At 49.7% G+C, this 14,669-nt stretch overlaps 1 protein-coding gene across 1 annotated transcript in view; it reads left to right on the top strand.

The window, feature by feature from the left end:
* The window catches only part of Col15a1 (collagen type XV alpha 1 chain), a 100,452-nt gene that overhangs the window by 35,419 nt on the left and 50,364 nt on the right, over nt 1-14,669 (top strand). Inside the window, exons 4-8 of the mRNA XM_050156021.1 lie at nt 508-582; nt 2,478-2,558; nt 8,315-8,459; nt 11,947-12,056; nt 13,889-14,023. Of these exons, the coding sequence (XP_050011978.1) occupies nt 508-582; nt 2,478-2,558; nt 8,315-8,459; nt 11,947-12,056; nt 13,889-14,023 (546 nt within the window). The remainder of the gene's footprint in view (nt 1-507; nt 583-2,477; nt 2,559-8,314; nt 8,460-11,946; nt 12,057-13,888; nt 14,024-14,669) is intronic.

Raw genomic sequence — 14,669 nt, 5'->3', positions numbered from 1 at the left:
ATATATATCCCACACACTCATGCTCAAAATCAAAAAACCAAAACCACCAACTACAAAGAAAAAATACCACTAGAGGGCAGAAAATGAATTTATTTGTAGCTCGGGGGATACAGAGGTTATGTATACATATTACACAAATGTAGACACTGACTTTGCTGACTTTTGGAGACCGAGCATCAGATCTGGAGAGTCCTTCGGAGTGGGATGAGGAGGCTACTGGCAGCTCTCCATGGGGGCAAGAATGTCTAGCAAGGAAATTTTGAGCTTTGGCGCCCTGGAGACGGTCTGCAGGTTCTGAGCACAGGCTAAGGTAGTTCATATCCAGTGGGAGCAGGCAGGACGGAGAGCCTGGGTGGGGTGTGCCTGGTGCTCCTGTCACCTCCATAGACAGCACACTGCCAGCCATGCTAGCCCTTCCCAGTTCTCGTCCCCATACGAGCACCCCCATCTTCTTTGGGCATTGTGATGTATACACGTAACCCATGCCTCTTGTCTCTCTCTTCCCAGGGCTCCATACAGCAGTTTACCATCTATGCGGACCCCAGGACCCCCGAGGAGCTGTGTGAAGCCCAAGAGTCCTCGGTGAGCCTCCGCCTACCTCTCCCCCTCCCCCGGCACTCTGTACCCTCATCCCCCAGTCAGCCAGGGGAAGGCTGGTTGCTCAGCCCTTCTCCCCACTCAGCATCAGGCAGCCTAGAAGCCTCTCATCATGGCCAGCACTGCCCCGAGTCCTATTTTGGGCTTTTGGCTTTCCTTCATCCTTTGAAGCTCTTCAGCCGTCTCCTTGGAGTGGGGGCTGTGCGTCTTAGGAGATGTTCCTGTGGCAGTCAATGGCCTGGTTTCCAGCCTTCCTGCCAAGAAGGGTGTCAGGATTCTAAAATCAGAGTTTAAAATGCTAAGATATTCTGGGTGTAAAGTCCTATAAAAATGAACCTAAATTTAGGTTCATTTTATGCTTGGCAAGTGAATTGATTCCTAAGTTGGGGGTGGGGTGGGGGCCAGGGAGGAAAGATGGCTCCTTTCTTCCTTCCTTCTTTCCTTCCTCCAGGGTTTGCTGGTTATGACAGTCCTGGGTGTAGGCAGGTGATAAGGGGACCTACTTCAGGAGCTGTCCCCTCCTCCATCACCTGACACACACCTGTAGACACAACTAAGTGTCAGAGCCTCAGACCCCACTCAGCCTGTCAGAGAGCAGGAGGGAGGAGCAGGGGGAGGAGCCGGAAGCCAGGCAGGCAGAGGCGCTGTTTGAAGTGCCTTCCAGGCAGACAGGAGCATCATGCCAAAGCCAGATGCGGGCAAAGTGGTGTTTCCTGCGACGGTTGCTCTTTAAGTGATGTCAGCTCCTGAACACATTGGAAGCTGGTTTTATTAATTTGTTGTTAAAAAGAGAAATCTGTCCACCAGAGATAGCATTTGGGCCTGTTTGAATGTCTGAACTCCTGAGCCTGTGGCGTTCCCTGGGAGCTAGCGGAGGGGATAAGGGAATTGTCACGTAATCGTCTCTGCTCTGCATTCATGCTGAAGTATAAACAACCCAGGGCACAGCATCCACTGCAGAGCCACAGCACAGACTCCTGGGCTGACATAGGGCGACCCTAGAAAACCACCTTGGATGAGTGCTCCCTGAGTGGGTTCCTGTGAGCACTTTGCACAAAATGGGAACAAAGGGACTCTGGGCACAGTTGGAAGGTGAAGTAACACAGGCTGTAGCAATAATAGTGTGGATAGAAATAGAATAAACAACCGTGCATACAGCATTTCCCACCCTGTCTCTGATGCCCATGTTATACATACATGCACACACACATATACACAGGTTCAAATACGGCATATAATGTATTCGTGTGCACAACCATGTACGCATGCATACTGCAAAAACATGTATACACATGCATACATGTGTTTATGTACATATACACATGCATGAATACCATACATATGCATGCACACAGATGCATACCCAAGCATATACATATATGCAACTGTACACATACATGCACATGCAAATGTGCACACATGTACACACAGTTCCCCTATAGGAGTCTGTTGGTCAGTCTCTGACCTTCCCAAATACCCCAATGCTGTATAACCTGCTTTCCTGCTTTGTGTGTTGTTGTGGGATATTTGTACACTGTGTGAAAATTGCTATGGTTGGTATAATAAAAACGTTCAACAGCCAATAGCTAGGCAGGAGGTATAAGCGGGACTTCAGGAGACAGAGAGAACGCTGGGAAGAAGGCAGAGTCACCAGTCAGACACAGAGGAAGTAGCATGAGCAGTATAGAGAGTTAAAGTAACAAGCAAGGGAACGGAACGTACATTAAAATAAATGGGTTAATTCAAGTTAGAAGAGCTAGTGGGACAAGCCTAAGTTAAGGTTGAGCTTTCATAATTAATCAGTCTCTGTGTCATTATTTGGGGGCTGGTGGGACAGAGAAAGACTCTTACAGTGTGTGGCATGATGTATCTCCTCACAGGCATCTGGAGAAGCCAGTGGACTTCAGGAGATGGATGAAGTCGCTGAGATCATGGAAGCTGTCACCTACACTCAGGCCCCGGTGAGCATGGGTACCACCCCTGTGGGTGGGCTAACTGTCCCAGGCTGTTGTCAGATGTGTGAGGTTAAGTACAAGATCCTTTGGGGGAGTCAAGAGGGTTCTTCGCAACCTCACACCCATACCCGAGCAAACATACCAATTACCCAGGGCCACCTGTGTGGATGGCTATGAAAACTGGGCAGAGGCAGCTGTGTTCTGGGCCATGGAGGGCTTGCTCAGTCCCTCTGAACTTCAGCTGTCTTCTACACTACAGAGCAATGATAACATCACTTGTATCTTAGGTCACTGGAGATTTAGATGAGGCAGCTTGGGGTGAGTCTGAGAAAGCGCCCGGCATGAGGGAAATAGCCCTGAAAGATACTCAGTGCTGCTTTGGACCCAAGCAAAAGCAACCCTCATCTTGGTGTTTACGCTCTCCCTCATGGGGACGTGCTCTGCAGCTAAGAGAGAAGGGTTTGCAAAGTCTCAAGTCAGTCCATGGGGTTAGCAAGGAGCACACACACATTCAGAGAAAGAGAGGTGTGTGTGTGTGTGTGTGTGTGTGTGTGTGAGAGAGAGAGAGAGAGAGACAGAGACAGAGACAGAGACAGACAGAGAGAAATGTATTAGACTATCAAGGAGCATCTGAGCTGCAAGTAAAGAAAGCCCCCAGGTTGGGCTCATCACTTAGTGAAGGCACTTCTGATAGAAAGCAGAGAGACAGTAATAAGGCGGAGACTGTAAGTTATAAGTTACAGACCTCAGGGATCAGGGATGCGGGCATGGCAGAACAGAACCATAGTCCACTAAAGCTAGAAGGACCTAGACAGACATGTATAGCAAACTTCCTATATTACAGATGGGCAGACAGATCCAGAGAGGAAAGCTGGGCAAGCTAGGCTGGAGCACATATCTTCTGACATCTACCACTGGGTGTATGGTCTGGGTGGGAATGTGGAAGTGTGCCCCCAAAACCTGAGCCAATCTTGGCTGAGATAAGGATGTCAAGCTCGGGGCAGTGCTGGAGTCTTGTGTGCCTATTAGGCCTAGCCACCCATGGGCACGTCCTGGGCACAGATCAATGGGCCACACGCTCAGCGCTCTGAGTACAATGCTGCTTTGTGCTGTACATACAGGCCCATAATGCAGAGGGAGGCTGACTCAGATAGAGGTACTAATGACCCATGTCAGTCCCCGGGGAGGGTCTTAAAGATGAGACTGGAACAATAGTCTAGGAGGGACAGGTGGAGAAAGGCAACTTGGGAGTAGGGGGAAGCAGAAGAGGAAGAGGGCTAGTGCTTCTGCAAATACGATGTCACTTCTTCCTTCAAACCCCTGCAAGGAAGGTGGCACTTTTCACTGTGCAGATGTAGAAATGGGTGCCAGGGGGAAGAGCAGATCTTCAGGGTCAGACAGTAACAGAGCCAGGATTCAAACCTCCTGAGCCTCTTCTCGTGTGTCTTAGTTAGAGTTTCTATTGCTGCAAAGAAACACCATGACCAAAAAGCAAGTTGGGGAGGAAAGGGTTTATTTGGTTTACACCTCCATATAGCTGTTCATCATCGAAGGAAGTCAGGACAGGAACACAAATGGCAGGAACCTGGAAGTAGGACCTGATGCAGAAGCCGTGGAGGGGTGCTGCTTACTGGCTTACACCTCATGCCTGGCTCAGTCTGCTTTCTTACAGAAGCCAGGACCGCCAGCCTAGGAATGGTACCACCCACAACGGGCTGGCCCCTCCTCCATCGATCACTAACTAAGAAAAGGCCCTACAGCTGGATCTTATGGAGGCATCTTGTCAATCGAGTTTCCCTCCTTTGAAACAACTCTAGTTTGTGTGTCAAGTTGACATAAGACTAGCTAGCACACCATGACATCAGGTACCGGGGCTGATGGCCAGCATCAGCCCAGAGAGGGTGTAATGGATCTCTGAGGACCTGGAGAAGTGATAAAGAAAAAGTGTCTGGCGGTAGGGTGCCTTTGGAGTCTCTGCGGGCAGCTCATTCCTTCCCTTTCCAAGTTCTTGGGCACTTGGGAGAAGAGCTGTACGTCCAATCCTACCCAGAATAGGTCTTAGTCTTGGTGTCCCTGCCTACTGGCTTTAGCAAGAGACCTACCCTTTCCAAGACAGCTAGCATGGAACATAACCTACTTCATGGGTTAGTATGACAGGTGGACAAACCGCCTGGTCCAAACATACAAGTAGTCCTTGGCACACAGCAGTGATGGGTAAAAGCTGGTGGTGCCAACTGGCTGGCAAGTATTCCAAGAGGCCAGGGAGCTCAGGGCCAGACTCGAAGCAGCACACGGTGAGGTCTCTGTTCCTTTGGGACCCCCTCCTACTTCTTCTGGTGTCTTGCTATGCCAATCCCCCGTGGCTGCCTTTTGCTCTAAGAGGATGGCCCCAACACTCACATGCGAGATGCCATCCTCAGAGTTCTTGTGTCCTTCTGCAGCTGGTCCCACTACCTACACAGGTGGCTGTCTCACTCTCGAGACTCTGCTGCTCGGCCTTCAGTGGCAGCTCCTGACAGGGAGCTCCTGATTTCTATTCTGTAGGAGCATGCCTGGAACAACCATGTTGTTGAGGCCACCCAGCCAGAAGGTGCCAGAACCAGATGTTGGTTGTGGATCCAGAGTGTTCTCAGCACTCCACCCTGAGGCTTTTCTGACAGTTACCCTTCCAGCACAGGGAATTCCCACCACCCCTTGGTCCCAGACAGTCCTTCCTTTTTCTGCCTGGCTTCTTTCTTAGTCAGAATCCCACTTCCCCATGCCCAGCCTTTTTAGCTTGCCACTCTTCAGGACACAGGGCCGGATGGGCAAACTAACCGAACTAGAGGCGGCCTCCCTCTTCCCACTTCCCATTTAGGGTCAGCGTCTTCGCTGTTCTGTGCCTGTCTCTCCGGCCTTGTCTGCTGCTGCTCACCTACCTTGGCATTTATGGAAACCTCATTTCTGACTGAGTTAGGATTGACATAGCTGTGCCTGTGAGTCCCCTGTGCCCAGCTGTGCGGGACTGACAGAGGCCTTTAATAAGGAGTCTCCTGGGCGGCTTCCCTGGATGTTCAGCATGTCTGGAGCGAAGAACAAGAACGCACATTGGCAGAGAGCTCTACGGGCGGGTGATTCCCAGCCCCAGCCAGGCCTCCTTCCAGCCACACCTAAGGGCTCTTGGCTTCCCAGACATACCATCTGGGACTTCCTCCCAACAGCCCCATGCAGTTCTGTTTGCCTGGAACCCCCCACTCCACCCCCACTCTTCCTTCCTTCTGGCAAATCCCTACCCACCTCAGGATCCAGGCCAAATCCTCCCAATGAGGCCTCTCCTGCCATGCTCCCTCCCAGCTTGGCCCTTGCTTCTGCTGTTCTGTGTCCCATGAAATAGGCTGCTGGGGTCTGGTCTGTGCCCCTCTGAGCTCTAGGGACCATGTATTCTTTATTCCTTTCTCAAGCCCCAGGGTTCAGTTACCAACCTGGCACTCAGTGGGTTCATAGAAACCTGTCTGCGGAATGAGGACATCGCATTGTGACCATGAGGGTTGTCAAAAAGACAAAACTAAACAAAACACCTCCCTAATACCCTGAAAATGTACTAAAGTCTTTAAATATCTCTACATTGTCACAGCCCACACTTGGTTCCTTGTCCATGTCACCTCTGAAGCCATCGGTTATGTGCTCAAGATGAGATACTTCACTCTCTCCCCAGCAGCTCCTGGGAGTCTCAGCTTTCCCCAGAGCCAGGGCCCAGGTGGCTATGGCTGCTGGGATATGATTCACTGTTAGCTTTTGGCTGAAAGGCAACCCAAGGACTCACCTAAGATCTCTTTGAGTAACAGCCCAGCCTTTTTCAGGCTTGTCCTCTTGTTCACCCAGCCTCAGCCTCTCCAGGTGTCTGTCCCCAGGCCCACATGTCTTACAAAATACTCTTGCTTCCAGCTATTGGCTCCCCTGGAGGCTACCTTTGGGGCTCCCATGGGCTTTCCTAGCTCCATCAGGGACCCATGGGAAACAGCTTCTTCCTGGACCCCTCACGGAGGAAGAAGGTGTCTATCCCAGGATGGGTCAATCCTAGCTGGGTTTTGCTGCTTTGCCTTGGGGATTCCCACTGTTTCAGCACCCCTGCCTAGCTCCTGCCCTTTGGGCTTTTTCGGTGTCCCACCCAGACCTCCTGGGCTGGACCTCAGCATCCCTAGTCTGGACTCTTCCGGCCACTCCCACCATCAGCATCGTCCTTGTGCCTACATCCAAGCCTTTCATTCACCCTCCACTGTGCTGCTTCCACAGGCTCTGGCCCAGCTCAGGTACTTGAGACCTGATGTTTCAAGCACTCCCTCTATGCTGCGTTTTGCTGCCCACCTTCCAGGTCTGGTCCGTACAGCCTTCCTTCACACATTTGCCGTGGACAAGGCTCTGCAGTAAATCATTGGCAGTGTCTTAGGCTTGGGTCTCAGAATCATTGTTTCACGACTTTGTTTATTTCAATTGCAGCTTTCTAGTAATATAGAATAGTTCACTACTAAAGCACAGAAATAATCTTATGCATCTATAAAACATCTCTTTTCCTTTTTTACAGATCTGTTCATTTTTTATTTTATGTGTATGGATGTTTTGCCTACATGTATGCGTGTGCACCATATGTGTGTGGTACCCACAGAGGCCAGAAGAGGGCATTGGCTCTTCTGGAGCAACAGCCATTTGTTAGATACCAAATGGGTGCTGGGAATTGAACCTGGGTCTTCTGGAAGAGCAGCCAGTGCTCTTAACCACGGAACCATCTGTCCATTCTCTGTAGAGCATTTCTTATTGTTGCATTGCACAGAGGAGAAAACTTAGGCCCAGTGAGGCTGTATGATTTGTCCAAAATAGGCCAGTCAACTAAACACAAAGCAGGCATTTGACCCAAGTCTGACTGTAAGGTCTGCACCATGAACTCTGAAGTCATAGGGCTCCTGACAGTCCTCCCGGTTATGATGGACTGAAGGTCCACTCTCTGCACAGTAGAGTCTAATGTTAAGAAAGGAGCCTGTTCTTGCTAGGAGGCACCCGGAGTGCTGCAGTAACAAACAAGCCCTGAAACCGTAACACAGCAGAGATGTGATCTTTTTCCGCAGTCAAGTTCAACACTAGGTGGTCCCACTCAACCCTCCATTCTCCTCAGCAATCCAGAGCTTAGAAAAGCTCCAGATGCTGAAGAGACCAAATGCTGACAACCCTGGGTCTCACGAACAGCCCTCAGCCTCTGGGACATTTAGGGCCGGCATTGAGTTTCCTGTCTGGATTTCCAATCTCCTTTATTTCCAGGTGTTGGGTTTTGTATCCGCCCCCTCCCCAGCTGGTAAGACTGGTTAAGACCTCGCCTGGCTGTCAGAGCCTCGTCCTCCATGTTGCTCTGGGCTGGATTTACAGGGTGTTACCTGTACAGCCCGACTCACTGACACAACGGCCCACACATTCCTGAACCCAGCATCTGCTCTGTGCTCTCTGGGACTCAGGCATCACAGAAGTGTGGTCTCTGAGCTTAGAGACCTTAGTCCGAGATCAACAATATCTCCCTGGACAGTGAGTGGAGACAGAATTACATTCAGCGTGTACCTCTTTCAGGCCTGGGAGGTGTGATGCTGCCCAGAGACACAGCCAGCATAGGCACTCGGGATTATTCAGGATTCTGTGGATAAATCACTTTCTATGTTTTTTTTTTAGTGCTTCACTGTTAGGTAAATCCCTTTTTACTTAAAAGATTCTTTTTAAAGTAAATTTCATTTTTCTCTCTTCAGCCTAAAGAAGCACACGCCAATCCCATAAGCATACCTCCTACTTCATCCTCTCCTGCTGAGGACCCGGAGCTTTCCGGTGAACCTGTGCCAGAGGGAACCCCAGAAACCAACTTGAGCGTCATTGGGCATAGCAGCCCCGAGCAAGGCAAGTCCTGACACACGCATGAGCGCGGTGGTCTACCACGGAGTGATCACCATGTGTGTAACATACAGGGCTCCCCTCACCATCTCTTCACCCCTCAAGGGAAGAATGACACTCACATCCCTTAAACACGGGACAGGGAAACCGAGCCACAGAGAAACTGGGTCACCTAGCCGAGACCACGCGACCTGAGAGGGGGGGCAGAGTTAGCACTTGCTCTCCAATGTCTGGGCCTTTAACTTTCAGATTCCACCTCTGTTCTCCTGACAGGAAAGTTTATAATAATCATTACTGCTAATTGAGTACCTAGTCTGTGGCAATACCTTCCCATACCTCTCCAGTCCCACCGCGTGCCTTCTAGTCAATATGGCTAGCTGCAGTTTTACAGGTGGGAAGAGCCAGCCCTTGCAAAGGGGGCAAGCAGCATGCCTATAAGCTCACAGCCTCATCTCAGAATCTTCACTTGACTTTGGCTACAAGCTCTCCGGGTCTCAGGGGTCAGCTACCCGATGACCAGAGACTGGCATGGTCACCCAGCAGGCCAACGGAAGCCTAAAGAGAGTGTGGCTCCCCCGAGCAGCAGACTGACACGCACCCCAGGCCCGAGAATACCACTTCCCAGAGGTGGTGACTTTTGCTTCCGCCAAGGCCAGAGCTCTGAGATGTAGTGGCAAGGTACTCTCCAGAAGCGATGTTCACCCAAAGCGCCCGTAGTAAGGATGGGTTGAGCCAACTTGACGTCATTCATCCACGTGACGGGAGGACCTAACGAGTTATGCCAGGCTAATGGAGTCTTCACCGTAGGAGCAGATTTCAAACCTGCCTCGGCCACCGCTTTGAATACACGCTGTTTGTATGTGTGGGAAATACATTACCAATTCAGTCCAAAATACAGCGTGTGGTAGGACTGCAGGTGGTTTTGATTCTGTTAAATTTCTGCGTCTCCAGTGTCGTTTACAGTAATAGTCACCCTTGTTCTCTTCGCTTCTGCCATCGGCTGATGAGAGTTATTTTAACAACAGAGCTTGGGGAGTCTGCGGACAAGACGTAGAGAATACTAGACTGGAAAATTATAAATAATTTAATAGAGTTACAATGGAAATACGGAGTTGTGGTAATGTGGCAGAGGGAAGCCGGGGAGGGGGAGTAGGGGGAGCTTGACAGAGCTTTGAAGACACCCTACTTGGCTGTCTGTTTGCTGTGGGCCTGGGGCACGGCTGACATTGCAAGCCTTCTTAACCTTCCTTGGGGACTGAAACCGTCCTTGCCTCCTGATGAGTGAGAGGGTGGGCCGCCCTGTATTTTCTCTGTTTCTGGCAATAGAGAAGCATTATCAATTGTGGATACTGGTGGGTGGATTGGGGCCTTTGCGTAGGGCAAGGGGTTCTTCCAGTCTAAGGAGTCAAGGGCCGAGTGGAGGCCGAGCCTCCCACCTGAGCCTCTCACCTGGACCAGAAACAGCTCGACTCCTCATCTGGCAGACAGAAGGCCATAGGGAAACCCTAGAACTTGTTCAAGTGTTCCTTTTCTTGATGAATAGACATTCCAGATGATGGAGAGAAGGTAGTCAGTGCTCTAAGTGCTGTTCTGCATGGGAAAAGCTCTCCAGTATTGGAAGCATGTGTATTCCATGCTTTCTGACAGCATCTGCCCCATCTCTCTCCTGGTGACCCTGGGGGCCAGTAGCTGCTTGCACAGCACCCCCTGGTGGTCAGAGCAGGGAGGACTCAGGCACGGGCCAATGTCAGACAGACCACTCCTGGAGTTCTGTGGATCCCACCTGAGGCCACACAGGATGGATGAGCTGGAGAAATTAGGGCATATGTGTCTGCTACATGCGTGGAGAAACTCGGGTCTAGAGACAAGCCTGCCTGACTTACAAGCCCTTTGTAGCCACTACTCTCACAGTGACTTCACTTGTTTGCTGAACGGGGCTAATAATGCGAGACCTGGTAGCACAAGCCTGTAATCCCAACCAATTAGAAGATTGCAACAGGAATACACACGTCCAAGACCTGCTTACACTGCAGAACAAGTTCAAGGTCGGCCTGGTCAACTTAGTGAGACCCTTTCTCAAAATAAAGATGTGAAAAGGGCTGGGGATACATTTTAGTAATGGAGTACTTGCTGAGCTTGCGTGAGAGAGATGAGGACACAGCCCACTGAGAGGGTACTTTGTAGCCAGTGTAAGATCCTAGGCTCAGTCTTCAACACTGCTAATAATAGTACTAATAATTAGTAATTATTATTATCTTAAAGTTGTGATTAGAACAAAATACCTGCCTCGGGGTGTTACGGAGGAGGCTGAGAATGTGAAATTCTGGTCTTTCTAGAGAGACAGCTTGGCTCGCAGGATAACGGGTGTGCATTCATTTTAATGCGATCTCTGCTTTAGGATTCGATTTGTCTTTTGACGCCGGCCCCACAGGTGCTCATGTGGTAACATTTCAGTCAATGTAGAGTTGTAGGAATAGCAAGGACAACAGAAAATAATAATCTCCCCTTCTCTTTCCACTCCTATAATCTTGAAGAAGCCTAAGTTCAGCAAGAAGCCTAAGTTCAGTGCTGTGATTTAGCTGTGTATACATAAATACGCAGATGCCTACACAAATAATACGTATGCTAGGTAATAACGACTTCATAACGTAAATATCTAATAGAATAGCCATGTGTGTACTTGTTGTAAGGAGTCGCTTGTTTGTTCCCAGCTGTCTGGTAGCTCAGACCAAAAATAATCACACAGAAACTGTATTATTTAAAACACTGCTTGGCCCATTAGCTCTAGCTTCTTATTGGCCAAACACTTATAACTTAATTTAGCTGATTTCTAGTAATCTGTGTAAGCCACATGGCTGTGGCTTACCCGGTAAAGTTCCCAGCGTCTGTCTCTGGTGGTGTGCTACATGGCTTCTCCTTGGCTCTGCCTCCTTTCTCCCAGCATTCAGCTTAGTTTTCTCTGCCTTGCTCTGTTCTACCCTATCAGGTCAAGCCAGTTTTTTTATTAACCAATGGTATTCCCAGCATACAGAGGGATACTCACATGTAGTCCTTTTTTCTGTTCATTGACTACAGAGCTCCAATGATAACAAATGTTTTTGAGTAGCTTGCTATGTGCCAGGTGCTGTCCCCAGTATTTTTCCCATATCAGCTAGGTAGAATGATGCATGATCCTCAGAATAATTTCTACTCAATGAGGTAGGAATTGTGATCTTCACTTGTAGATGAAGGAACTTGAGGCACAGGTTAAGCGTTTGCCCTGAGTCCCATTCTGGGAAGGGGCAAAGCAGGATTCCAGACAGCAGGCAGTGCCAGAGTCCATAATGCCACCAGATCCTAGGGTCTTTCCCTGTTCTCTAGGCTGGCTCTTCCCTCTTGACACTGTATAATGGAATCATGGATACCTCCCCAAGTTACTAGGAAACGAATGGCCTTGTTCTCTTCCAAGACTGCAAAATGTAGTTGTTGATATCACAATTTTTGCTCCCTGTAGGGTCTGGTGAGATTCTAAATGACACCCTGGAGATCCATGCTGTGGATGGGGACCCCAGTACTGATGGTGGTTCAGGGGATGGGGCCCTGCTGAATGTTACCGATGGTCAGGTGAGTGAGTGGTAAGTTTGATATGATGGCCTAATAGGAGACTCGTTTGCTTATTTCAATTTGATGATGCTGAATGTCATCAGAACCAATGTCCCCAGGGTATAGAGGACATTGGCCAAGCTTCAAGGGCACACCAGCATAGGTGGAGGAGAATCAACCCCAGCTTGCCTTCACCCATGCTCGGTGATGAATACTGGGTCCTCACCATGGTGACCCCCTGGCACTGGACTCTTAAGATGACATAGTCTCCTCAGAACATTATTAACTGTGGCCATGTTCACACTGTTCTTAGCAGGTGCCTTTCAAATCTACAAAGCCAGTTTGAGAAATGCTTGGCTTGATAGGGTCACGGCTTCTCAATGTCAGCATTTGTGCGCAAGTGTGAAGAGCCAAGTGTGAAGCCCCCAGCACACCCATGTAAAAGCTAGGTGCGGTGATGAATACCTGTAACCCCAGTATGGATGGCAGGGGGACAGATACGAGGATCCTAGGGGCTCGGTAGTCATGCAGCCTAGATGAAGTGGCAAGTTCCAGATGTAGTGAAATACCCTGTCTCAAAAATAAAGTGGAGAGCCGTGGGAGAAGACAACAAATATGGTCTCCACAGATTCATGCATGTGTGAATGCACCCATATGCACATGTGCATCCATACCCACCCTACCACACACACACACACTGACACACACATACACACACACTCACACATACTGTCTCTCTCTCACACACACACTGACACACACTCACACTGTCACACACATATACACACTCACACACACTGTCACACACTCACACTGTCACACACTCACATACACACACTCACACATACTGTCACACAATTCACATATATACACACACTCACACACATATTGTCACACACACACACTGACACATACATACACACACATACTGTCTCTCTCACACACAGACACACACATACACACACTGATACACATACATATACACACACATACTGTCACAGAATCACATATACACACACTCACACAATACTGTCACACACACATACACACACACACACACACACACACACACACACATGAAACCCTAGAAAACAAAAATAAACATGCCCTCCCCACCCCTTTGTTTTGAAACAGAATCTGATCTCATAACTCTGGCTGGTCTAAAACTCACTATATAGACCAAGCTGGCTTCAGACTTAGAGAAATCCGCCTACTTCTGCCTCCCGGGTGTTGGGGTTAAAGGTGTGCACTGTCATTTCCTGAAAGCTTGTCTCTCTGTGACAGCTGCAGTCACAGCTGCTCTATTTCCCCATTCATTGTGGGACTTAAAGCAATCTTTTTATTGCTCAGAGGAAGCTGTTCTATAAACCAAGAGAGAAAGGCATGTTAGGGCTGGGCTGCAGGGGGCTGAGGAGGGCAGAGTGCTGCCCGCATGTGGCTGAAGCACCATGGAGAGAATGTCATTGTCCTTCTGTCCAGATGGGTGTACAGGGGTGATCACAGGAGTGATCACAGGAGATCTGTGTATCTAGACCCAAGGCACAGAGCTGCAGCCGGCTGACTCAGGAGGCAACTGCCTATGGCCACAGGGTCTGCTAGCAGATGTTAGCATGAAATGCAAGACATCTGTGCCTCAGAGATGTTTCTTATCTCCTGGCTTTTGCAAGCCTGGAACTGGTCTAAGACTGGGATGAAGTCACAAATATGGAGGTGCCTACAGTCAGGAAGCTGCTGGGATGTCAGATGCCAGGGGGCATGTAGTGATCCAGATACTCAGTTCTCTCCAGCCATTGGCTTGTTGATCAGAGCTAAGGGACCTGTTGCACGGTCTCTCACTGTGCACTTGTTTCTAGGTGTTATCAGCAACAGCAACTGGGGAGGCCAAGGTGCTTGTCACTACTACCCTGGAAGCAGAGATTAACAGTGTACCTACTGGGAACCCCAACCTGGCCATGACTGCTCAGAACTCCAGGGAAGTGGCTACTTCAGTGAGTAACTTAGACACACATTTAGGGGCTATCCCTGGTAGAAGCAGTTCCTAGCCTCCTGTTTGAAAATGCACGCAGGGGCTGCACTATGCAGAGTCCAGGTGGGCAAGAGCAATGGGCTGCAAGGGTATTCATTCGTGGGGAAGGTTTGCAGAGAGCCATGCCACACCAGGCCCTGGTCCTGCTTGCCAGGGCTGATGGCCATTAGGATAGGCTGTGTTCCCGAGACACAGTGGTCAAGGGACAAAGGACTCCCAAAATACTCTGGAAGTGAACTTGCAGGTCGGAGTGGCAGAATGTGAGCCTGGGGGTTTGAGAAAGCAGATGGGATAGATGGATGTTACATGTGGGGCCCAGAGATGACACAGGAAGTGAAGAAGTACGGGGTATCATGGGGTCAGCAGGGGATCCTGGTGTCAGCTGTAAGCTAGAGAGGTCGGGAGCATGGCGGCTTCTGCTGGGTAGCTTGGCAGCATCCAGTGAAGCGGCGGCCACTGAAGCATAGGAGAGGGTGAACCGATCTTCGTAGGATTCAGATTCTAGAAAGATCATCCTGGCTTCTAGGTGGAGAAAGGATGGAGAAAGCTGGCAGGCTGGATCCAGGTCCAGATGAGCAGGGGTGGCCATGAACCTGTCAGAGCTTTTC

This window comes from Alexandromys fortis, unplaced genomic scaffold, assembly GCF_014885135.2.
Source record: "Alexandromys fortis isolate MF-2015 unplaced genomic scaffold, M_Fortis_MF-2015_v1.1 scaffold_92, whole genome shotgun sequence".
Taxonomy (NCBI): domain Eukaryota; kingdom Metazoa; phylum Chordata; class Mammalia; order Rodentia; family Cricetidae; genus Alexandromys; species Alexandromys fortis.
The sequence above is the reverse complement of the archived record's forward strand: the minus strand, read 5'-3'. Positions and strand labels throughout refer to the sequence as shown.